This window comes from Anser anser (assembly GCF_964211835.1).
Source record: "Anser anser genome assembly, chromosome: 9".
NCBI lineage: Eukaryota > Metazoa > Chordata > Aves > Anseriformes > Anatidae > Anser > Anser anser.
In genome coordinates, this window is record NC_139729.1 from 4,291,232 (window position 1) to 4,317,792 (window position 26,561).

Below are 26,561 nucleotides of genomic sequence, written 5' to 3' on the forward strand. Positions count from 1 at the left end.
ATTCCAGGTCATCTCTCAACTCTCATTAGCAAAGTTCTCAGTAATTCTTCACTTAGTTCTTACATTTACAACAATTTATACAATCTTATAACAAAGTCCCCCATCAGGAAGAAACTGGAGAAAATATATACTCTTTTTAAATTAAATATGCATGTTTTTCAAAAGACATTTTAGATCCTGCTTCCGAAAGGGTTGCTTCTAAGGCTATAAACATATACAACAAAAGGCTTTCCCCATCACATTTACAAAATTCTAACAAATGTATAACCTCTAAATACACAAATATGATAGCAGGCCATAATCCAGCAGTCCTTGCCTGTAGTAAGTACAGCTTTTTGCTTTCAGAAACAGCTCACAGGAGGCCAGATCCCTTTTAATTTTATGTTTTTATTACAATCTGCCCATACCTCCAAGTATAAACATTGAACCCTCCCATTTCTCATCCCTCCCCCCACCCTACCCACAGAAAGGTTGCATGATAGAGACCAAGGTGAAGCGATTTAAAGCCACATCAATGCCTAAACACAAAACAGGTTTGAAGGGAAAGCTTAACATTAAAAAAAAGTTTAACAGCCTCTCAATTCCAAAATATTAATAAATAAAATATGTAATTAAAAAAATCAGCTTTTTTCCCTCTATTTGGAAGAATTTCCACAACAGAGGAATAAATTCAATAAAACAGTGTAAAAGTCCTTTCGGAGTAAAAATCATTTTTGAAAACAGTAACGTACTGTAGGTTGCAATTACTGTACTTATACTTGAGGAAGAAGTCATAGAGCCCCATACTTGCTGTCCTTGTTATCCCCTGTGAATACCACAAATATGGCTTGTTGTTGATACATCATGTATACGTATGTATCAACACGTATGTATACACATACACACAATTGCATCTCTGCAGAGACCCCGCTTTTGAGAAAGAAAAAAAACAAAAACCCCGACTCAAGTTTCACATGTATTCCTTGCAATTAAAAGGCAAAATACCAAGCAAAGATTTACTTGTGAAGCTCATAATCTTAGGGACCAGGCTGCTCAACTGTTCTTACAGCAAAGTATTATGGTAGGAAAGAAAACCCATCCACGGGATTCAAAAGGTGTTTTTATCTGAATAGTCAAACTAGAGATAACATGAATAGAGCTACTACTATACTGAAGATCTAAGCAACATAGTATGTCTGAAATACACAGTACTTCCAAACAAACTATGAATTCCTTTATCAATCCGTATCACCAGTGGGGCAAGAAAACAACATCTTAATTTTCTGTTCAGATTTTATTTGAAATCTAATTCAAATTGTCAAAGCTACAAAAAGGGGGAACATTTGAATTATTTCTGCTATGTCACAACATTCTAAAACAAAATATCACTACTGCCAGCAGATCAGTTACACATGTATCTGATGAAACTTCTAAACACAAAAATGTTTCATTTAGGAAATAGCCACAATGAAGATATTTTGTACAATATAAAACAATGACAGGTCTACAGATGCAGATACTCATGAGTATACACGTGCATTCACAAAAAAAATCAGGAATGCTTTTTTTGTGTTTTTTTGTTTTGTTTTGTTTTTTTAAACAGACTGTTCAGGCACAAAAACAAAACCGCATTTCCAGTAAGTGACAGCATCATAAAAAATATTAACATTGTCAGTGTTTGCTTTTCTTTGACTTCTTGTGAGATCTGTGAGGAGAACGGGACTGAGACCTGGATTTTTTCCCTGACTTTTTAGGGGATCTAGATCGTGATCTTCTTGATCTTTTCGGTGTCCTGGAACCAGATGGCGACCTGCAAAAAAAATTTAATTTTTAAGTCAAATGCTAATTGATAATATCAACTTTTTCTACAGTTGTTTGATCTTTGTTTTTTGAAATAATCTAGGTAGATTTTTTTTTCCATGTTGAAGGGAAGTAACAATTATCTTGGGTTTTAGAAAAAAGCAATATAAGGTTTTAAACGTATTTTGGCTTAACTGCACTGCTTGAAACCAAAGGAAAAATGGTACCAACTTGTGTCCTTCTGAAACCAAGATAATGAGTTTACCAACTTCTACATATGCCTCAGCCACTTTGACTCTAATGTTTATAGCAGCCTATATCCACATAGAAGATGACAGAATTATCTTGAATTGTTATGCTTCCAATTCTTGTTCAGCTTGTAACATAACCTCAGAGAAAGAAAACGGACACTCATCTTACCCACACCTAGATAATGGATCTCATAATCTGAATTGAATCTTAACTCTAACAAAAATGCCTAATTCTAGTTGAATTCCTAACTTGTAACACAAGAATCTGACTACTGTAAATATGTACTGTTTTCCCCTCAACAGCATCACAGGAATTTCCTCAGCACGTCTGTGCAGTGATATTCTAGACCTCTTAAAGAAATGGAAACTGAACTAAGACAGAAACAACAATCAAAATATTTAAAACAACAGAAGCACCAATACAGTAATAAAAATCTCATACCCGCCTTAACAATAGCTAGAGGTTTGTATTTGTGTCAGTTTGGAAATTAGGTAGTATTTATTCCTGTAAACAAAACCCCATAACCAGTATCTAATCTAGATTTTATTCATGGAAAAAAACGTCAGAGAAGCTTCATAAATGAAAATCAGTGAAAGCATGCTCACTACAATTCTATAAGTTCTGTGGGCTACAAATTTGTCCTTTGAAAATAAAAAGCTCATAAAAGAGCAGGTAAACAAGAACACAGAAGTGAACAGTCTTGAGCTACCAAGGTAGAAGAACATACACATTTCAGATACCAAGCATCCAAAGATGTTAATCAGGAACAGACAGTATAGTCCACTTTGAGAGAAAACACTTGTGTATTCAATGTGCTCTGCTAAAAATCCCCAGAACTACGTATTCAGGTTTCATAAACCCTGAAACAGAATAGACACCAGCTTACCTTTTGGCTTTTTTACTGACATCTCTTGGAGAGTCTTTATGTGATGACCGAGAACGTGAACTCTCTTTATGGGACCGTTCAGAGCGCTCTGAGCGTTCTGATTTTGGTGATGGGGATTTTGCTCGTCTACTGCCACTGCTGCGAGATGGGCTAGGGGAAGCACTGTGTCGCCTTTTCCTTTGTAAAGAAAGCAAATACAGTTATGTACACACAGAAGTAAAAATGAGTATTAAGAACACTGAACTAAAACGTAGTGGGATTCTAATTACTGAAAAATCAAGTTCAACATGTGCACCAGACTTTTTCTGGCTGAAAAAAGTTAAGGCTTATGACTCATCTTTGTTTATAGCAGTGTAAAAACATTCTGTCACAGGTTCTTGAACAGCAAGGCATTTTACCGCTTAATAACACAGAAAATCTCTCTCCAGAACTATTATAAGATTACACAATCAATTAACCTAAACTTGCTGTTCTGAAGAATTTTCACAATCAGACGAATAACGTTTAAGCCACCACAAGTTATTTTGTGGTATGACTCCATTACAGTTTTCTGAGTAATAAACAGCAGTCAATTTACTGCTAAAAGTCAGAGCTAAATATACGCTCCTTTCAGTTGGTCATTATCATGTTTCCTTCAGGGCTTAAGTGAACAGAATGAGAATTCTATTCAAAAGTTAAGTTACTCAGGGCAGAATGAAAACAGCAATTCCTTTAAAATTTTGAAACCTTTCAATAAAAAAAAGCTTCCTTTATTAAAACAAGTGTTGTGATTCAACATAAATTCAAGGCTTCCATTGCAAACAGATATTAACCGTGAGTACTTTCCTCCCATTCAGTTTACTTCGAAGTAAAGTAGTACCTCTCCTTTCTCGTTGGTGTACACTCCTCCTTTTCCTTCTTATCTTTGGACCTAGAATCAGATTTTTCCTTGTCTTTTTTGTCCCTTTCTCGTTCTCTTTCCAATTCTTTTTCTTTTTCCTGAATTAGTAGAAATCATTATTTCAGATGAGATTAAAGTAAGGATAATCAAGAAGCTAATCACAAACAGCATAAAGGCACTAAGTATTGAACGAACACAGCACTTAATCTAGGAAGAAACCATTGGTCAACGCCATACCCACTATTCAAATCATCACTGCTGCTTCTTACGCTGGATAAATATTATTAACACCAGCACTGACCAAAAACATGAAAGATGGCACCCTACGTGAGAGAGTATACCTGACTATTTAACTGGAAATGAACAGTCTGCAATTTTACAAATTTCAGGGGAAAATTACAGCTGTAATAGATTTTCTAAACTAAAATAAACATGAAAGGAATACCAGGAACCTATTTCTACTTAAACATATGCACTCAGCTTTGTTACTCCAGATTGAAATTTGAGACGAATTTTCTAACTACCAAACATTTAAAAACAAAGCAAAAGTAAATTTAAGAAATTCTGCTATATAAAAAAAACACAACAACAACAGAAGACAAATCTGATCTATGTCTATACATCACCAGGACCATTTTGAAAGAAAATATACACTCTAAAAGATCATTAGAAAATTAATTATATAAAAATAAACCTAGAACAGCAAGTCTGAGCATGAATAGATATGCTTCTTTCAGTACTAACATGGAAAAAAAATCTTCCATAGCAAAACACAGATATTTCACTGTGTACCTCGTATGGAAGGGAAGACAAAAAAGTGGTCATTTTGCTAAATGAAAGAAGGGGCAGGGGGGGAGTGTAGGGATAACAACAACTGCAAGAAATAGCTGAAGAACTACACTGTACCTAGTCTCACATATTCTTTGCACAGAAAATTTACCATTAACATTTAAAAGTGTCCATATCGTTATATCTACTGTTAATATCATTATCCCTACCATTACATGCTATTGTTAGATCCCAATAAAATCACTGGACTCTTAAGATGTGCCTGGTTTATTCGGTAGCATAACTAATTAAGTTATCCTAATAAATACCAATAAACAGCAATAGGCTCCTATTCTGTACAGAATGTACAATACTAGCACGAAGTTTACTTATAGAAAGCTTATTCTATAGTAAATTAGACAGAAAATGATGACCAACTAGCAAGTTTGTGGAAAATATAATCAAAGCCCATGTTATATTATTATAAAAATAACTTCTATGGAGCTAAAGCCAAAAAAAAAGTTATTTCCTTAACCGAGTAGTGGAGTTATTAATGTATTAACAAATATGATTATCATGAAATATTTCTTAACTAAACACATTGTCCAAAATGGTTACTTTTTTTTTGCAGTTGTGTTTCAAAGATTCAGATGTATATAATACTAATTATTAAAGCTGTTCTGAATTCGTAGTCCCAATAGTACTACCACAATAGCAATGGTACAGAATTATTCACTTTCGGGTAACAGTATGAGATGGAATTATCCAGAAAACCATAAACACTGGAGAAATCAGAAGTGCATTGGCTGCTTAGGACTACTCCCTTTCTTCTTTTGGAAGCTTTTAGCACAATTGGTCAATTACAAAAAGCAAAACTGAAGTCTGATGAACATCTTGAATTGACTGCGCTCTCTTTCCTTTCCCACACCTGATGATTTGCTTTATGTAGTTCATCCAGAAGCGAGCTCTTTAAGGTTTCAGTATATTCCAATGATACTCATCTGTACAGTGTGTGAAATACTACATTTATTTTTATCAAAAAGAGATTGCCTATACTGTGCAGAAAGCACTTGGATTTAGACATGCAGTTTGACTTTACATTAGAATTTTAACAAGAACCGTTTGTTGTTATACTTAATGTCACCTTATGCTTGATAAACTCAACGAAAGCCTACCACAGAATCAGAGCCAAACAAAGAACATTTCTTACCCTCTGAAGCAGCTTGTCTCTATAGTGTTCAACCTGTTCCTGAAAACTCTGGCCTGGTTTCTTGGGTCTTTTCCCAGACTCTAACTCATCCTGAAACTTCATCACCTTAAGCTGTGAAAATAATACTGACCATTAGGTTACTGTGCTTATTATTATCCAGTCAGGCAGGTGGCTGAAAACGAAATTTCTGTAATTTATAATGTGTGTTCTTCATTTTTTCCATACAAGTTTGTGCATAAGAAAATACTGACTTTATTCAACTGGATCAAAGCAACAAAACCACATATTTGTCTGCAGGCACCTGCAGTTGTTTACAGACATATCAAGAACTAAAAATAAAGGGATTTTTTTCCTGTCATTCTACTAAATTCTGTTCCCATCATTAGAACACTACGCCCTTACATTTCTTAGATGATCGTCTTTTTCTTTCAAAATGACACTACTTATTGCAGGTGTCTTAATATACTGCTTCAACTTCTCATCTGAAGTTGTCCTTCAGAAACTGCCTTTTCTCCACTTAACACTAAATATTAAAAATCAAATGACTGACATACAACATAAAACAAGTTAATTTCCTCTTCAAGGCAGCTGCACAGAGTGGCTGATTTGAGAGAAATCATTTCACTGACACAATACTATTTCATGCACTATATAGTCCATCAGGCCTACTACAATCCCTGGCAAAGGATACCATGTGTTACAAAATGCTGAGGTAACAGCTCACTACAGAAAAATTATTTTCCACCTGCTCTCTCCATTCCTGTGCTCCAAAGGGCTCCCCCTCCATCCTCCCCTTACAGCAGCAGTGCTTGGCCAAGCCTTCCATGAGCCAGGTGAATTCACTAATCCAGCATAATCCCAACTCAAGACCCCTGATTTTTTCCTGCATTAGGGAGTTGTACTGGGCTCAGAGAAAGAATCAGCTAGTGCCAAAGTTCACAGGTAGGATCAGGATGTTCCCTCTAGCAGAGATGAGTAGTCATTTCAGCTCATCCCACGCTTTGATGTATAGTAGCTTTTGCTACTTGCTTGATTTGGTCATCTCCCTTCACCGTTTCACTATTCCTGGCATACTGGCTGTACCAAATGCTCTTCTGCCTGATTGCTTCGCGTAGGGTATATGATACTTTTCTTCTTCTCATAGAGTTGCAGATACCACTCCAGCAAGAAGAGATCCTTAAAACTGAGGTTTAAATCTGCTTGAGCATCTAATTGAAAAATGTTGTAAACATTCCACTTATTTAACATGCATTCAGAAAGAACTAATATATTCCCAATTAAATGGTTATTCTTCTTAACTACTCTTGTACATCAGAGAAAAACATTTAAGCCCCTTCATTCTTAGGATTAGAGATACCGACTTTATCTAGACCATCTCTGGAGTCAGTAATATGCATGCTAATATGGAAGAGGAATATTTTTCATGTGCTAAAACTCTGGAATGCTAATTTCTTGCTTGTGTTTTAGACAGAAAGTCTCCCACAACAGTTTAGAGGTCTTCGTTAGCAGTACAGCCCTTAATGGAGACTGCAAAGTTTCAGAAATCTGGAGTTCTTATGAGCAATTTCTACTGGATGCTCCATGCTCCAATGCAGGGATCATCTTCCTCACTAAACACTAGGAGGTATCTCACATAACTTTAAGAGAAACAGCTCCACAACATTGTCTCTTTTCCATCAGTTCTCATTTTGAATTTTTTCCTTTTCCTCAAACTAATGAACAAGTCATTTAAAAGATTCAGTCTTCCTAGAAGTTGAGGTTTTCACTACTGAATAACCAATATCAGTTTTCAGAAAAGGGTAACATCTTGCTACCACCATTCAGACAAACCACAGATGGGTGCAAACCAAGCCCTACCTGTAGCTTTTTCATTTTGACACAAACAGATGCGCTGTGGGTCCCTTACTTAAATCAATTTTCCAAAATTGTCCTTGGTATTCTAATCTTCTGCTGATACTGAGCTCATACACAATGGTCTTGGGGCAAAAAGGCTTTTTAGCAAGACATTATTGCACAAGTATACAGCCTCAGAACCTAAATGGCCAGGTTCAAACACTACTTAATTGAAGTAGAGTGACTGTGTATGAGATGATAGGATTAACAGGGAAGTTAATCAGCAGATCATTGATGAAAGGGGAGTTTCTGCCTGATGTGTAATTGCACTCATATCTAGAGGGATTACATACAGAATAGACTTCTGAGCAGCCCAAAGTGCTCTGCTCTTCCTTAAAACAGATTCACCCTGACAATGGCTGCAACTTATCCTAGACTTCACCAGAAGCAGAGCAAAATATTTCTTTGGAAGCTTCAGTTTTCTGATGAGCCTATGAGTAGTATGATTTCCGCAGCTACAGTGTTAATAACAACAGATAAGAGATATACTGATATGCAGATTTGAAATACCTCTTCAGCCATAACAGAACTCTGGGGTGCTCAATCACACACCCAGGACGCCGTGTGGGTTCGAGCTAAGCAATTCCTCACTATCGTCTTTGTGTAAAAGACCAGAATTTCTGCTGAATTAAGACAGTCATTATCCTCTAAAGAAGAACTGCTATAAATAGCATAACTTTTGGTCAAGCAAGAGCCAATCTGTCTCATCTGTTATGATGAAACTGCAATGAGTACCATGTTTAATGTGGTATCTTTTTGCCATTTTGCAGTGGCCTCAAGTAAGCTAGATACAGAAACCTCTGCAGACTGTAGAGACCTAAAGGTTATATTGTTATTGAGATCATTACAAGCCTTAGATAGCTCCTATGAGTTTACCATAAAACATTAAAAAAATAGGTATTCTGAACACTAAGCACCATAATCCAGAGAAAGAAGTAACGGAAACTGTATGGAACTTCAGTTTCTTGACAAAGGTAGAGAAAGGGCCTTTAAATCCAGAAGAGGTCTTAGATACAATCTTCCCTCATGGATTATGTTTAATTCACTCTTATCTCATGCCCTCGGCATTCTGTGTTGGAGACTGAATACTACACTAAAGGAACTTTAATCTGGTATGGTACCGCAATCTGTACCGAGAAAGTAAAGACAATAACCTCTTCTCCTTTGTGACATGCAGAAAGAATCTCTTGGGCTCTTGATAGAAAAGTAAATTGTTCCTTAATACCATGGCATATTTCTGTGGGGAAAAAAAATCTCCCTGCTTATGCACTGGGCAGGGGGGTTACTGACAGAATTCTGCGTGACAGAATCCAGCCCTACATCTCCTGTAGTGGAAAGGCTGTATGGGAAGACTGAAGACCACTAGTTTTCTACCTCTGATTAAGAAATCAAACATTACTTTGAGGTCTCAGGTGGCTAACACAAAAGGTGAGCAATGGCAGGTATTAAAGAGGACAACCTACTCTGGTTCTGACCCTTTTAGAAGCACTGATATATCTCAATTCATGAAAAGCCATTCTGCTGCAGATGAAGCCTATGCTGTGTTTTTTTCAGGGTACAATCATAGGATCTTGTGCCGCACATAACCAATCAATGAACTTTAAAGGAATTAACCATCTAGTCATTTTGTTCAGAAATATGCTCCTGCACCTTCCAAAATGAGCACCTCTGTAATAAGAGAGACTTTAAGATCACAAGTTACCATCTGCAATAGAAAACTGGTATTACACCTGGTTGAAAAAAAACAAACTGCCAACACAAAAACAGTTGGTTTTCTGAGGGCCTGAAAATTAGTATATCCAGGTGATTCGAGCTTCTAAAGCAAAGGAGATCTGGTTGATAGTCGGCTGAATATGAGCCAGCAGTGTGCTCAGGTGGCCAAGAAGGCCAACAGCATCCTGGCTTGCATAAGAAGCAGTGTGGCCAGCAGGTCTAAGGAGGTGATTGTCCCCCTGTACTCGGCTCTGGTGAGGCCGCACCTCGAGTACTGTGTTCAGTTTTGGGCCCCTCACTACAAGGACATGGAGGTGCTCGAGAGAGTCCAGAGAAGGGCAACGAAGCTGGTGAGGGGTCTGGAGAACAAGTCTTACGAGGAGCGGCTGAGGGAGCTGGGGCTGTTTAGCCTGGAGAAGAGGAGGCTCAGGGGAGACCTCATCGCTCTCTGTAGGTACCTAAAAGGAGGCTGTAGAGAGGTGGGGGTTGGTCTGTTCTCCCACGTGCCTGGTGACAGGACGAGGGGGAATGGGCTAAAGTTGCGCCAGGGGAGGTTTAGGTTGGATGTTAGGAAGAACTTCTTTACTGAAAGGGTTGTTAGGCACTGGAATGGACTGCCCAGGGAGGCGGTTGAGTCGCCATCCCTGGAGGTCTTTAAAAGACGTTTAGATGTAGCCCTTAGTGATATGGTTTAGTGGAGGACTTGTTAGTGTTAGGGCAGAGGCTGGACTAGATGATCTTGGAGGTCTCTTCCAACCTAGACGATTCTGTGATTCTGAGATTTGCATCAGTTAAGCATGCCAAAAGCGCTTGGTGTATGTCTAAAGCATGACAGAATGCAAGCTAAACTCAAAACAATTCTTGAAGCGGATTTTTAGAAAGGTGCCTCTGACACTTCACAGGAGACGGTCATGGACTTTGGAGCTCAAAGTCTTTCTGTAAGTTGGAGACAGAGATAAAGTACCTTAAAGAAAGGTGCAAGAAAGACAATGCTGCTTCATTTTGTCTGAGAGTTTTTGTATGCTCTGAGAAAATACACTTAATGAACTATTAGGCAATAGAAAAATACCCATTTTTCTTTGTATCACTGAGTTCTTTTTACAGAGGAGAATATACTTTTTTTTTTTTTAATGTTCCAGAGAGAGGGAGGGAGATGCACAGCACTGTAAAGACCACCCTTAAATCTGAGTTACAACAAAAAGCGGAGCAATGATCTTTACAAACTTAAAAACTAACAAATAAACATAAAATACAACCACAGTTAAGAAATCACTGTTCTTCAGTATTATAAGAAAGCCTCTCCTCTTGCTAAGCTCTGGAAATAATTTACATTTCAGCAAGGTTAACAGTTAGGAGTAGGAGAAGAAGCAAAGGGTTAAGTAACCTGCCTCCTCTGACAGCACCAGTCTCTGCTACACGTAGACAGGGGCAAAGCTTGGTAAGTTCCTTTATTACTGTACTTTCCCCTCCAACAGACAAATGTAATTGACTAACTGTGCCAAGGGAAAGAGTGGTTGCTTGCATGGCATAAAGTTACTAAAAATGTGTTTAAAAAAAAAAACAAGCTTCAGCTTTCCCAGTAACCACTGTGTAAAATTCTAGAGAATTAGACTTTAACAAAGATTTTCAATGATATTTTTAAGTTATGCCATCTAACATTCACTGTTAAAGTTAGCAATTGTGAGTTCTTTTTTTTTTTTTTTTTTTAAATTCCACTCCTCCAACTGAATGTGTTCTTTGGCAAGGACTGTACCAAGAAGAAGTTTTGAGCATGAGCAATTTAAAATAGTACATACAGTGAGTACTCATTGATCAATGACAAATCTGAGCAGAAATCTGGGAATCTAAGTACTTCTACATAGTGTCTGGAACGTTCTGAAAATGAAAGATTACATTCCTGTTCTGGTGATTCCAAAAGTCTGAAACCAATATGGTAATTTACTTACCACAAACAATATAGATGGCAACATACATTTGAAAAACTCAAATGTTTACTATTTAGATCTGTTACAGCCAGGGGATACACACATAAATGCATCCCCTGCAGTGTAAAATTGGCAATGGTTAAAGTAAACCACTTCATAACCTACCTCAACAATTGCTAGGATAGCATTTATAAAAGATGCCCAATCTGAAATGAGCCCTTTCCATAACTGCTACAATCATTACCGCAGCAAAATGAAAACTATTTTCACTTGTACTTTCATAAGTCTAACATCACAGATTTTCTGCAAAACTACTGCCACCGTGAGTTAAGTGAGGTATAAGTTTCATTTAGCTTTTCTCAAAGAATTCAGAACCTACTCACCTCAAATGGCTATGTACCAAGAATTTTCAAATCACTATGCAAAGCAAGAGGCATGTAAGTGCTTAATTACAGTCCATTATTTTTGATAATTTGAATTACTAAGCGGTAACATATTTGGGAGAAAAAAAGGGTGTGATGTTTCACAATACTATTGCTTGTATATCCTTAAAGAATATTACAGAAGTTTGCTAATGTCTCATTTTAACTAACAAGTATGTTATAGCACAAATAGGTAGGCATTTACAATTCCACCTTCAAAATTATAATCTGTCACTTGGAGATGCTCCAACTGCAACAGCAGCTTAGCAGTTTGTTAATATTTTATTGCACTAAACAGAAGGTACAAAAAAGTTCAGTATCAATGTATTATGGGTTTTAATGCTGAATAAGAAAAGAAAATTAGCATCTAGTTTTAAACTGGATTTGCATGGCACTGTATGACACGAAAAAAATCTACCTTCACTGCTAAACAAAGCTCATGCTAAATTCAAGTTCTAGAAAGCTGCTCACTCAGCAAGAAGCTTGGAAGCCAATATGAAGACATAAGAATCTGTGCTTCGTCCTTAACATTCATTCTAACACACATGCTTGGAGAAAGGATTTTAAAAAAATTAAGCTCTATAAACTGGATTCAAGTCTTCATCTGAAGTCATCTGAAGTGCCCCTATTCCAAGACATCTGGTTTAGTTGCGCCTGCTTCTTTGTTTGCTGACGTAGTGAAAAGAGCAATTTTTAAATGCATTAAGATACATATGCCAGGACTTCAATGCAACAGAGAGAACAAGAAAGGCAAAGAGCTAAGATCAAATCCAAAATCACTCCCAAGTCACTGCCAAGAGAAGGGAAGTGTAGAGGAACCCAACGCAAGCTAACACTACCAGTGGTACCAAAAAAGATACTGGGGAGAGAAGACAACAAAATCTAATTATCAACCTGCAGAATCCCCTGACTCAATCTTTCATTTTTTTCCTGTTACTATTTTTTTTTTTTAAAGTGAGCATAAGCAAGGCAAGGCTGTAAACAGAGGCACCTTTATAAAAATATACCAGACTAAAAAACCCTATACAGGAGGACTATAACATTTAAATATATTTAAAATTTTCAAAATAATTCCCTGTAGTATGTATTGAACGTGTGGGCAGAGGAAATTGGAAAACTACAGAAGATTGGCACAAAATGTACCGCATGCTGACCTCAATCTCCCGGAGTTTGGCACGCTTCTCTTCACTCATTTCTGAGTATTTGACTGATGACTTAGATTCAGGCATCTCTTCTTTAATAGGATTTGAATACATGTGTTGCTCTTCTGACTTAGAGCTCTGAGTGTCTTCCTCATCTTCACTTTCTTCTTCTTGACTTGAAAGAACACCAGTTAATTAACACCAGTTAATTCTCTAGGACAATCTGTTACAAAATTTACCATCTCTGTTTCATTTCTACACTTAGTTACTAGTTTTGAAACCTACTAAATATGATTACGTCAAAGTGTGCAATTATAGAAATATCTTGATCTGTGAGGTAGATATCTTAGTATTTTCATTTAATTAAATAATTAGTTTTTATTACTCAGATAATTTATATTTTTGGTATAAAGAGATGGCAAAAGGATTCTTGAAATTTACAGTCAGCAAATCCAGATGGAAATCATAGTTACAAAACAAGTTCACTACCTCAACAAAATCTCTAATTGCTTTAATTAATGCTACAAAAGAACAAAATTAACTACATTTTCTTTTTAGAGGCAAACCTGAAACATGGCACATATCCAAAATGGTATTACCAGATTGGCCACTAGAGAGCTGCACCACAACATTTAACACTCTAAGACGTTTTCAGCATTAATAATAGATGCTCTCAAATTGCCTAAAGAACAAAGTAAGACTGCTCAAAAACAACAGACGGCATGGAGCCTATTAGCATCCAAACGCAGACAACAGAACATTATTTGTTCTTGTGATAACAAAGAAAGGCAGAGTTTTAGATATTTGCATATAAATTCGACATTCAGTATTTCCTAACTATAAAATACTACCCTAGTTTTTACTATTTAACATAAGTTATCAAATCAGCATCATTTTAAAGATTATAGTTAACAACTCTATCACTTTAATCTTTATGGAGGCTAAAAGCATCCTGCACTAAAACTCTGATTCTCTCCATTTTCTTATTTTCCTACTTGGAAATTTTCATTTTTGCTTTGTTCTTGTAATACATACAAAATTTATAGGAAGTTTCAAGACACTCAGCCTCAGAGGTAGAAAATGAATACTTTTTCCTCAGAATGAAAAATTATTTAAGTGCTCTCAATTTTAAGACACCAAGTAAAAATAACTTGATAAATAATGTGCTAGCAAGATACAATGCTAATGCAAATATGTGCTTAAAATGTTTTTTTAAGTTACGTTGCACCATTGGTTTCAGTTACAGACACTTCTTTAAAGCTAGATGCCAGACATCTAGACTGAAAGAAAAAAGTCTAAATATTTACTTTTGAATTTCCTCCTCCTCAGATTCTTCATGTTGGTCAAAAAGCTCCCACTTCGAAGTAGTAACAGCTAGAAGACAAAATAAGATAATTTCAACAATAAAAAGCTATTGCTTTTTTCTAAAAATCAGTATCTCTAGATATGATGAAATTTACAGTATGATAAAATTTTACAGCACCTAGCACTTAATACAGACTTTGTTTCATAAATATTCAAATTGCACTTTATCAGAATATTTACTCTATACAGAGATACTCGCTCACGCTGCCTATTATGTTCCAGTAAACCTTTCAGAAGCAGCCAAGTATTTGTTAGTTTGTAAAACCTTATCTTTCACAGAAATATTTGGGAAAAGACTGCCAGAATACCCAGATTCTTCCAATACTTATCGTTAATGAATTGAAAATTAGTTTTAAAGGTTGGTAGGTTACTGAAGTAGAACAACAGAAACATAATACACTATTTCCTTCATTGAAGACACAACCAAAAAAAAAATCACAATAGAAAGTTCTGCTTTATTACTTTAGAAATCATATGAACACTTTTAAATATACCCTTTGAAAATAATCATTAAATAGGTAAGTGACACTAAACTTTCAGTTACTTAGGAAAGGCTTTTATTTTAACAGATGCTTTGAAAACTAACCTTGAGCTTCCAATTCTGATTCATCCACTGCTTCCCACTTCGAAGGAGCAACTTTAAATATAGGCTCATTCTTTTTCGAATCTTCAGCCGTATCCACTGTTGAATAAAGACCCAGAAAAATCATTTCCAAAGCTCTTCAAAAGTTCAAACTGAAAAATCCTAACACAACAGTCCAATGTAAATACTGAAGTACATCGTACCATTTCATTAAATGCAAAGAAAAGAAATTCAGATTTGGAAGCTGATGTGCACCTATCTATATATAACATCAAAAGATATCTACTGTGTCTCCCAAATCAATTACAATCTAAAAGAAATTCTTCCTAGGTTAAGTTGAAATTTATAAGTTACTAAGCTACATGGCATATTAATTCTTGGTTGTTCTTGTAAAAACTACTTGTTTTTAAAAACTGTCATGAAAAATTGAAGATTCAAATTGCAAGTGAGGTTGAAATGTTTCATACAAGGTACACCGTCCAGATCGTCATCCAGCGATTTAATTGGGACTCCATCCAGATCATCAATAGGAGCAGCATCAATAGGAATTCCATCCACATCTTCTAATGGAGCACCATCGAGCTCTTCCTCAATGGGAGCACCATCAAGATCGTCTGGCACCTCCTGAAAGCAAATAATAGATTTATTCTTGAAAGAATTCAATAACTTGTTTTTCTTTATAGAAATGAATTTTATTTTTTTATAAGGAGTAGCTTTAAAATGACATGGAACACCCAAAAAAGCCCTTGACTTTATCATACCAAGTACAATTGCTTATTGCAGAGGAGAATGACAGCATCTTCTTACACAAAACTATGAGCAGGAATCTAGCATTTGTCCACAATGCACTAGAAGCTTTGCAATATCTATTCAAATATCTTTGCAGTATCTTGTATTCCAAAGAGATATGAAACTGAGGTTTAGCTTGCAATGAGCCAATAAAGATAAATTATACTTACTACATAAGAAAGATTCCCTAAAACCCAATAATTTGAACAACTGCCAAAAATATTAACTATTTAGCAAGAATACATGTCAATGAAAAGCAAGTCTACATATTATTTCTAACATGTTAGGCACTGTCCATCATACGTGCATTCTCTTGGCTCTACTGCTAAGGGAAATAACCTAACCTTCCAATTACAGCAGTTCTCCTGCTATTCTGAACGCCACGTTTACAAACAGTTTAAAAAATAGTTTATCCTAAACATGTATCTATTTATTGGTTTCTTCTCTTTAAGTAGTATTTATACATAACTGTGAACAAATCAGTACACATTCACCCAGTGCCTAAAGTATTCTAAAAATTTTAAGCATCGAGCTTCAAATATTAACGGTTTACACATTAGTAACTAAAATTCCCTACATACCTTGTTCAAAATAATCCCTATGTGCAGAGAGGAAAGCAATTGTGTAGCTTAACTAGGTTAGCAACTTATTGCTGTAATAGGACACAAAGATGAAAGTAAAATACCACCAATGTAAATGATCTATCACAACTTCTCCCAAACTAACAAAGCTCAGATGGCTCTATTAAACTATGTGCGTGACACTCTCACAAAAAGGAAATGGATGGTTCATTCAACCAGATGCCAAGTAACTTAGAACTCCCAGAAACTAAAATTAACACCTGAAATTCTAACTCAGAATTCACAGATACTACAGAGTATTCCCAATACATAGGAAATGGCTGTCATTTTGCACTAGTCTTTGCTCTGAAATGGTTCCAACAATGTAACTCCACCATAGCACTTAATCTGCAAGGAACGAGTGTATAAACATATTAGATGATATTTGCATCTCAAAAGATGTTACTCCTGTCTTTAAAATATTATACCTATCTTTAAAAGTAAGGATTTGGAGTTTTAAAAAAAAAAAGGGTTGTGGTGCTACCTAAGCATGCTAATACTACTCAAGTTAAATAAAAATCCATAAACTGATGTTACAAAGAGCAGCTTTAATTGCCCAAAGATACCAAATATTCCTTGCCAGTTTTGTTTTATACTCACATTTTTTCTCACCACCTGCTAAGCATCACTACTAAGCTTACCTCTGTTTCTTTATCTTCCATGATATTTACAAGTCCCAAGAAGATATTCTGGAGTTTGATCAAAAATGGTTCTGGGTAGATGGCCCAATCTTCCCATGCTCTGAAGCATGTCATCACCCGTTGCTAGGAGTAACAGGAAAAAAAGTGCTCATTAATTAAGAAATCTTAACTGACTGGAAATACACCATCGAGAGTTACTGCTAACAAGGTCCATATTGGAGTACACTACAATGTACCATGTTGGACAAGACTAGTAAAGTAAAAATGTATACATACACAGGAACTACTTTTTTTCCCCTTTAAATATCACTGGGATTTCATTTTCCCTTTTACTTCAGATTACACTGATTATCCATTTCTGCTACTCACAGTTCCTATCCTAATAGTTCTGAGTGAATAAGATAGGAGAAACAGTATAAAACCTATAATATAGGAAAACTAGCTACACTGTAAATTTCATATTTAAGCTTAAAAAAAAAAATCTTGTTTTAAAGGAATCTTTACACCGGTAGGAGGAGGACAAGGGCCAAGCATATGAGAATGCTAGGAAGCAGAATGCTGCTATCCGGACAATTACTAACTACACATGCTCAGACTGCTCATCAAACCTCAAAAAAAAAAACCAATCCTATTTATCACCAAAAATGTTAAAAAGCTATTTTATGCTGTTAAGTCCAGACATTTATTTCGTCACTAAGAAGCAAAAACGTATTTTTCAAACTGAAATATAGGAGGTACTAACATAATTAGGAAGCTAGAAAGCCTTTTTGGTATAATACAAGTACTAGATATGGTCTCTACTCCACAAATAACATCTACTGGTACATTTCATCTGTTACATGTTCATTTTCTTCCTAAAGCTTCATTTGTAATGCTTTCTCTTGTGGAGGAAAGTAAGTGTGAAATACAAAAGATGCTTTTTCTTCAATAATTTTTAAAGACCACTGTTAACTTCAAGGCTATCTTTGCAAGAGAGGAAACAAAAAATTAGCAAAGCTTAATTAGGAAGCTTGAGTTTTAAACCACCTATTTTAATATTCAATAGCTTGCGCAGGAACATCTGTTTATTCGACTTGTACATCATGTAAATAACAACAAAATACATACCTTGAAATTTTCAGACTGTAAATGGCCTTGTATTGTACGGTAAGTAGCATTGAGATCAGAGAATATCTGACATAATTTTGTTTCAAAACTAGAATTAAACATATACATTTCTTCAGTTAAACTTGGTAATATATCTTTTCTGGACATACATAATTCTTGAAATTACCTGGGATACAGGACTCAGAAGCAGACAGTTGCATTCCCTATAGCAGCTATGAACTTAACTATAAGGTAACAAGTAAATACTACATATTAAGTCAACAACAACAGAACTATGAAGACAGATCTTCACATCTGTTGGAGTCTCCTTATACAGCCTGAAAATACTGGAGGATAAAAGGAGTTCGACAACCTTACATACAAAGAACTGTCAAAGAATTCAGTTTAATTTTTAAAATTTCTTAGTTATGTTTCTATTCTCTCAATGAAAGGCCCTCAATGAAAGCACAGTGAGTAACAGCTGCCTTACTTCTCGAGCGTATCCTCAATATACAAAAAATAAACTAGCAAAGCAAAGACACACTGCAGCAAGAAAAATGATTTGCAATCACTATAGTTTTGCAACATTCTGAATATTCCCCATCGTGGTATCATAACATTAATGAGACTCCAAGCAACAGACACAGCCAAATATCTGTACAGAGCAGAGGTTCTCTCCCTTGTACATCTTTCGTAAATTCTGCTCAGCACCTTAGGAACAAAGTACTCAATCCCCTTGTAAGGTCTCCAAACTTGGTGAAGAGTTAAAAAAAACCACCACTTAAAACCTCTGTTACAAAAATTTACTGGTTTGCATAGGTGATTTGCATTACCATACCTGGAATATTCTTTACAGCTTCCTATAAAGAGATGTGCATACACTATCCTCACCTCTGTAAGGTTCTGTGCAAGTGGTCACTTGCATAGGGTATATAAAAGAGGTTTCTTTGCATTACAAAGCATCCTACGCACTAATGTGCTACATCTTGGTCCTATCTCTTTGCACGAAAATGTATATCAATGTTTTAACATTATCTTCAGAGACAAGCATGAATTCCTCTACTACTACGTTATAATTATATTCTTTTTTTAACCAATCACCTAAAATATTGTACTTACAATTTTCTATAATAGGAAGCATTGGCAACTTTAGCTGAAGAGTTGTACAACACATCTGACACCAGATATAATCTTGCAATCTACAAACAAGAATGTATAAATTAAGAAAGCTTTAGATTTTCAATTATCCTGAAAATATATGCATTTTTCCAGATATAATACAAGACAGTTTAAACTATTTAGAGCTATAAAGTTAGAACCAGATGTAAGTTAGCCCCCTGTTGGCTAATAACACTGCACTGCTAACCACACTGTAAGATGGAATATATTCATTGCATAATATTACAATGGATAGATTGTAGCATTCCAGGTTTTATTTTTTATGTTTGAACAGACTACTCTGCTTTTTCCAACTTCAGAACAAGGTAGAACATTGCTTACAAGCACATCCAGCAAGAATGAAAATATATCACAAAATCCCACAGGGAAAAAAAAAAACAAAAAACAAAAACATACACTTAAATTTAAGCACAGGTTTTAAGTCAAAAGTTCAACACTACCTGAGACTTACGAAATAATGCTTGTACATTACATGCACAAACAGCTAATTGAGCTCTTCCCCAAAAACAGAAGTATGATTATACAAAATCTTCACACCTTCTTAGGAAGAGGAGTCTTCAGAATAGACAACGATTCTGTAATGCAGTCTACAATTTCTTCAGCAGCTTCTGCATTATTTAGACAGAAAACCATTGCATCACCAATATCATTCTTCCGAGGTGTTAATCCACGCAGAATTTCCTCCAATTTATCTCTTTGTCTGAAATAGCAAAATTTTTATACTTTCAATATAAAATGAACAGTACTCAGTAGAATTTCCATTAAATAACGTTCTTGATTTTGCCATCTTCAGGACCAAAGCAGTTTAAAATATTTTTATATTCTGCTCCTAATTTTTTTCAATGATTCACAAGCACATCACAAAAATACACGCACATCACAAACAAAATACAAAAAATTTTCCACTTAAGTCTTGACTATATACAGAAATCAAGGAAAACTAACTGAGGAAGAACTAATACAGAAGATAAATATTATTGATAAACTAAAACAAAAAAAGATAATTATTTTAAGATGAAATGAAAATGAATAAATGTAAGGTAAGTAATTTCTGCTGTGGAATTAGAGTAATTAGATTCATAGAGCTAGTACAAAACAATTCTTTCAGGTTTTCCCTGAACTTGGTGTATAAAGATCCCTCATAAAAAAAAAAAAATTTAAGCCTTTTCAAAAATAAGATAAATTACATATTAAGGTGTCCAGAACCATAACTCTTATATTTACAATGAAATGAACAAAAACAAAAAAAATCCATGTTATGAACACAACTTGAACAAGGATAGTAAAATTTTAAAAAAAAGTGCATAATTTCCACTACCATAGGCATTCCCACCACGTTTACAATTCATAGCAAAGAACTCTGATCATGTCTCTTCCTGCTAATTACTAACTGCTCCTTTTAATTCCTGATAAGCAGCACCAACAAATTTAAGACTGTAATAACCGTTCAACTTCATTCAGTTCTAACAATGCTGAGATAGGCACGACATAACCTCACTAACAGATGGGAATAGAAAATGAGGAAAGCTCTCATCCTCCCCATTCCTTTCAAAGGGTTAATGCCAATTCCATTGAAAAGATCCATTGTTCAAATGAATACAATTCTAACAAAATCCAGAGTATATTTTTGTATCACCAAAAAAGCATTAATTAAAAAAATGAGCTCTAGAGTATTTATTGGTGTCATTCACAGATGACACCAAGCTGCACGATGCAGTCAACCTGCTGGAAGGAAGGGATGCCATCCAGAGGGACCTTGAGAGGCTTGGGAGGTGGGCCCATCCAAACTCGATGAGGTTCAACAAGGCCAACTGCAAGGTCCTGCACCTGGGCTGGGGCAATCCCAAGCACAAATTCAGGCTGGGCAGAGAATGGATCTAGAGCAGCCCTGAGGAGAAGGACCTTGGGGTGGTGGTTGACGAGAAGCTCGACACGAGCCAGCAATGTGTGCTTGCAGCTCAGCAAGCTGCCCGTACCCTGGGCTGCACCAAAAGCAGCAGGGCCATCAGAGCAGGGGAGGGGATTGTCCCCCTCTGCTCTGCTCTTGTGAGACCCTCCCCAGCTCTGGGCCCCAGCACAAGGACATGGAGCTGTTGGAGCGAGTCCAGGGGAGGGCTGCAAGGATGCTCAGAGGCTGCAGCCCCTCTGCTATGGAGGCGGGCTTAGGGAGTTGGGGTTGTTCAGCCTGGAGAAGAGAAGGCTGCGGGGAGACCTTACAGCGGCCTGCCAGTGCCTAAAGGGGGCTACAGGAAAGTTGGGGAGGGACTCTCTATCAGGAAGTGGTAGGACAAGGAGTAACAGCTTTAAACTGAAAAAGGATAGATCTAGATTAGGCATTAGGAAGAAATTCTTTACTCAAGAGGGCGGTGAGGACCTAGCACAGGTTGCCCCGAGAAGCTGTGGATGCCCCATCCCTGGCAGTGCCCAAAGCCAGGCTGGATGGGATTTGGACAGCCTGGGCTGGTGGGAGGTGTCCCTGCCTTTGGCAGGGGGGTTGGAACTAAATGGTCATTAAGGTCTCTTCAAACTCAAACTGTTCTATGATTCTATAAATATTATGGCAAGAATGGTAACATTTCAGGGATGACAACTAGAAAAAAGACAAAACAGGAAAAAAAATATGCAGATTAGCATTTAAAAAAACACTACAAATTGACAGAAATCCATACTCTTCCTTAAGTGCACCCTTCTTGTTCGGTTCCTCCACAAATGCCTCCGTTTCTTGCTCTTCTGACATCCCATGTAAATATGGATTTAACGGCGGTGGCCTCCAAAATGATCCGTTTTTGAACATACGGAAATCTTCTGTCCTCCACTTGGTTGGAGCATCTCCCTATAAAGGGCAAGAGGTTTTTTTTGTTTGTTTGTTTTTGTTGTTGTTGTTGTTTGGTTGGTTGGTTGTTTTATTTCATTAAGCTCAAAGTTACAAATTGACAATAAAAATTCTACTTGCCTGAAGAATTGAGTAAAGCTTCCATCTATAATACACATGGGCTGGAGTCTGGTTTTCAAATAAAAACCTAAACCAGAGAACAAAGAGGCACAAGATGTATTAGAAGTTATTTAACTGAAGAAAATTCAAATATATATAACTTCTATCCACAATCCCACTTTGGCTATAGAGTGAATTCAAGATAGCTAAAACCACATACATCTAAAGCACAGCTGTACAGAACAAGTGTAATTGCCTCATGCACACATGCATGTACAATCTGCAAAGCAAAGTGTAGAATTCCACAGAGGCAAAGCGCTTCTGATAAGAAATTTAGATGCGCAGGAACTCATAGGTATACAATTAGGTTACTCAGACTGAATATTAAGCGACTTGAAATTTTCAACTAGTGAACTGTCAGAACACTCTTACAAGATCAGAAATAAACAGCCATTTTTAACAGCCAGGTGTTTTACTTGGACCTGCATATTTTCCTTGATTTGTACATAAAATCAAAATGAAGCACTTCAACCTTACTACCAATAAAACATTTTTAGAAGGTCATTTATTACTTCCCTGAAAAAGTTTTTCAGACTGCACTTCACAAGAAATTTGGAAATTTATATTTTTAAATTCCATTAAAGACAAGAGCAAAAATTAACTTTTTCAAACCAAAGCAATGTAATAAGCACCTGAACATTGGATTGTTGATTTCTCTGTTCATGATCATGGCTTCAAACATAGGCCCTTCCCGCACAACAAACTCTATCATTCGATGTATCAATGCGAGCAAATTCCTACAACAATAACACAGTTAAAGAAAAATTGATTCAGACCTAACACTATATAAAACTACACTCCATCTAAGACACTATAACTGTGCAGGAGATTATTTTGCTGTATTGTTACAACCGTAACAAAGATAAGGTAACATGGAACATATGATAGCCTTGCATCATAGACACGGGCACTCTAAAATAAAAACATGCCTAAGAGTGGTAGAGTAATAACTTAGCAGGAGACCTCATTCCTGAATTTCCGCAGCTTAGCCTACAACCATCTCATGTTTAGTAGAAGCATAATGGTCCTTACACATAAAAACGGGCAACGGAGCACCGAAGTGCAATTAACTATTAAAAACTTAGCCCTCTCATCTAAGTTATCTAGAACTAAGGCCAAAAGTGTTAACTGAAGTTCCACAGATGTACAAATGGCTCAATAGTGTGCTCAAAAGTAAACACAAATAGTTTTGAATATTCAATAGAAACTGCATTCAGCTTTCAAACTAGTCAAGTATAAAAGGAAAAGTAAATAGCCTCCTTGATGCCAAACAGGGCAGTGGTTTTATTAAATTTATGTAACCTGGTTTTGGTCAAGACTCAATTATGTGACATAAAATAAAACTGTCTGTCATTTCATGTCATACCACTCAATGTTTCCTTCCTCATACACCCAAGTGAACCAAATTACAATCAAAAAATAAAAATCTGCATTCATTTCATTCAGCACTACATCCTGAGACAGGCAAGAAGCATATTTGAAATGCACTTTTTTGAAGTCGCATTTGAAAATGTGGATCCGCTTATAAGCGTAGTAATAGCTTACATATATAGTGTCAATTTCAGTTTCCAAACTTTTGTATTTTTTTCCTCAAGAACAAAATCCTGATTTTCCAAATACAGATTACCTACACAAAAAACTTCACAGTACGTGTCCTTTGAATGTGATGCAAACAAAAAAAATACAGATTTTTACATTTTAAGATTTTTTAATGTAACAAACTGATATAGGTTCTGGAAATGTATCATACTATATTTTCTTTTAGCAATTAAATTATCAGAATTCAAAAACTGTGGCATTGAAATGGTGAAGAATTTTCTACCACTTCTTCATAATTAGGTGATTATTTTCTACCATGAGCATTCAAAGTTCTGCCACAGGTATAATGAACTAGATTTAAAAAAAAAAATCACCTTTAAAATATTGTAATAATTTAATTGCAATAAACCTGCCCATCCATCTGCAAACCTGGCAAATACCGTGGATTATGCCAGCTAGCATTAAATTTACATTTCCCTCTCATATCACACATACAAAAACATGTTTCCTACAGCTCAATTTTCCTCTCCTTTTGATTTTTATGATCCCTTAAAATACTGTAAAGAGGACAGTCACAATACTTCCACAACCATTTTATTTAAAGCAGTGTTCTGAAAGTCTAAATACCAAGTCTGTTTTTGTTATATGAACTGTATTTGAAAACATAAATAGGAAAAATTACTATTAGCTTTCAACTCTGAGCTATTACAGTATTTATTTTAAGGCAAGTTCAATATGATCAATTCTGGCTTCCTGTAGAACCATGCCACTGGGTTTCATCTAACTGTTCTCTCATTCAGTACAATAAAGTTACTTTAGAGCAGCTTCTGGTTGGACAAGACCATCTGCTTTGGAAAGACCTCAAATGTATTAAAAAAAAGATCCAGTACATTCCATACATGAAAAGAGGGTGTTACATGCATTCTGGCATATGAGATGTTACTACCTGAAAGTGAATTTCTCAGAAAAAAACACTTCACTGTTTATATGCAACATTTCCCTTTCAGGAAGTGCCAAGACATGGATGTTGGAAATTTTCAATAACAATTTTTAAAGGAGAATAACTAAATGCAATATACCACTGAAGTTTTTCACAATTTTTACATGTTATACACTGTGTAATACTCTTAACAGTTATCATTAGCATCTTCAAAAGTGATCAGGAAGCCGAGAAAAATGAATGCAATGTATTTTCAAATACAATTCAATTAACATGAACTTTTCTTACCAAGAAGCTTTCAAAACGCTCCAGTAAATAAAATGGAAGCATATTTTTCTCCAAAAGCTAATTACTCTAGAAGCACTGTACAGTTTTACAAGTACTTTCTACTACTATGTTTTTCAAATTAAGATTGCTTCCAGTCTCACTATTCATGTCTCTACTTAACAAAAATTGAAAAAAGTCCTAAAATTTCATAAGAATTACTAGTCAAAATGCATTTGAGCATTTAATGATAAACACATTAATGTACTACTGTAACTAGCTTTACAAATATTTTTTCCCCCACACACACGCAAAAAAAAAGAGATTTTGTGACAATTAAAACAGTGTTGTACAAAAAGATGATAGCTTTAACTGCATTTAAAATGTCATTTAGCTTAAGTTGGCCAACAAAAAAAAAGTTTTTCAGTTATAATAAAACCACATTTATTGGAGCCGATCGTACCAATGTCTGGTCAAAAACTGTATACTTTCCCAATCCATCCCATGATGTTTTCCTGGTCCCCCGCTGCCGCAGACAGTTCAGCTGGTGTTGCTCACCAAGGCCAATGTCAAAGAGAATTTGGTAATCTTTTGTGCTTATTTACTTTTAAAACAGTGTTGTGTTCCTGTGTTTGGGAAAAGGTTTCAGCTTAACTGAGCAAGAGTATACCTAGACTAGAGTGAAGGTAGAGGCACTGATGAAGACCAAAACACAAAAATACCCTTGCACTACATAACTAACTTATTTGGCAACTGTAATTATTGACTGTTGCACATTTTGAAAACAGTATAAATTAAAACCAGTTTTAACTGCACTACAAATTGTACAATTGAAAAAAAGAAATAAAAAGGAAAAAGCACAGCAGCACATTGGAGACAGCTGCATCCTAGCTACAAAGTACTTAGAGGTTTACGCCTGGACTTATAAAGCATCACTAAGTTAATCTATTTCTCCCTAGAGTTCACTCATAAAATTACCCTGCAACTATTTCTAGTACTTAAATTCAATAAAAAAAAGATAATTACTTCAATCTATCCTCAATAAGAAAAAAAAGTTATTGAGATAAGGATAATAAGACTGTAAAACATCTCAAGTTTTATGAAAGAACCATTGCTCAGTCAAGCCATTACCTTTTCCTCAACATCACAATTTTTCTTTAAAATTCCGAAGGGGAAATTTTCTATATTTAGATCAGTAATAATAAAGAAAAACATGTACCTTTCTGTTGGGATAACCACTTTGACTATGGCTTGCGACAGAGTCTGTATATGAAGTCACATCAGATAATAAACATAGAATATGTGAGTATTGTTAACAAGTAACAAGCAAAAATATACATATGCAATGAAAATACTACACATCTATCACAAGTTTTGCAGGCAATCACTGCTGTGAAGTTATAGCTAAGCAATTACACAAAATGCAAATGGTTGTGTCAGTGAACCATAAAGGTTCACTAATTGCAAAGTATCAGAACATTCCTGTCAGAATGTACATTGATGCACTGAAAAGGTACTACACTGAATATAATTAAGAAAGGAGTTCTTAAGCTTATGAAATGATTCTAAACTATTTGACTTGGATCGGATTGGTATTACTTTATTCCCAAGTCTTAGGAAGAAAAATAACCCTAACAATTAAGTGTCATTCAAAGAATCAACAAATTCTTACAAATGTAAATCAAGTTGGTTT

The 26,561-nt window shown here is 35.7% G+C and overlaps 1 protein-coding gene across 9 annotated transcripts in view; it reads right to left on the reverse strand.

Moving 5' to 3' along the window:
• Nucleotides 1-367: 367 nt before the first annotated feature.
• U2SURP (U2 snRNP associated SURP domain containing) overlaps nt 368-26,561 on the reverse strand; it is a 44,973-nt gene continuing 18,779 nt past the window's right edge. For 4 of the 9 annotated variants that reach the window (XM_083848183.1, XM_083848181.1, XM_083848179.1 and 1 more), the window contains 16 exons: nt 26,088-26,131; nt 22,758-22,862; nt 22,087-22,153; nt 21,803-21,966; nt 19,671-19,833; nt 19,074-19,153; nt 17,976-18,063; nt 16,869-16,991; nt 15,286-15,442; nt 14,822-14,917; nt 14,178-14,244; nt 12,883-13,045; nt 5,776-5,886; nt 3,777-3,895; nt 2,918-3,094; nt 368-1,789 (listed from right to left, as the gene is read on the reverse strand). In XM_083848183.1, the coding sequence (XP_083704309.1) occupies nt 1,651-1,789; nt 2,918-3,094; nt 3,777-3,895; nt 5,776-5,886; nt 12,883-13,045; nt 14,178-14,244; nt 14,822-14,917; nt 15,286-15,442; nt 16,869-16,991; nt 17,976-18,063; nt 19,074-19,153; nt 19,671-19,833; nt 21,803-21,966; nt 22,087-22,153; nt 22,758-22,862; nt 26,088-26,131 (1,863 nt within the window). In that variant the 3' untranslated portion in view covers nt 368-1,650. Of the gene's footprint in view, nt 1,790-2,917; nt 3,095-3,776; nt 3,896-5,775; nt 5,887-12,882; nt 13,046-14,177; nt 14,245-14,821; nt 14,918-15,285; nt 15,443-16,868; nt 16,992-17,975; nt 18,064-19,073; nt 19,154-19,670; nt 19,834-21,802; nt 21,967-22,082; nt 22,154-22,757; nt 22,863-26,087; nt 26,132-26,561 lie in introns of all 9 variants that reach the window. The other 5 variants (XM_083848182.1, XM_083848180.1, XM_083848178.1 and 2 more) reach the window with 2 other exon arrangements.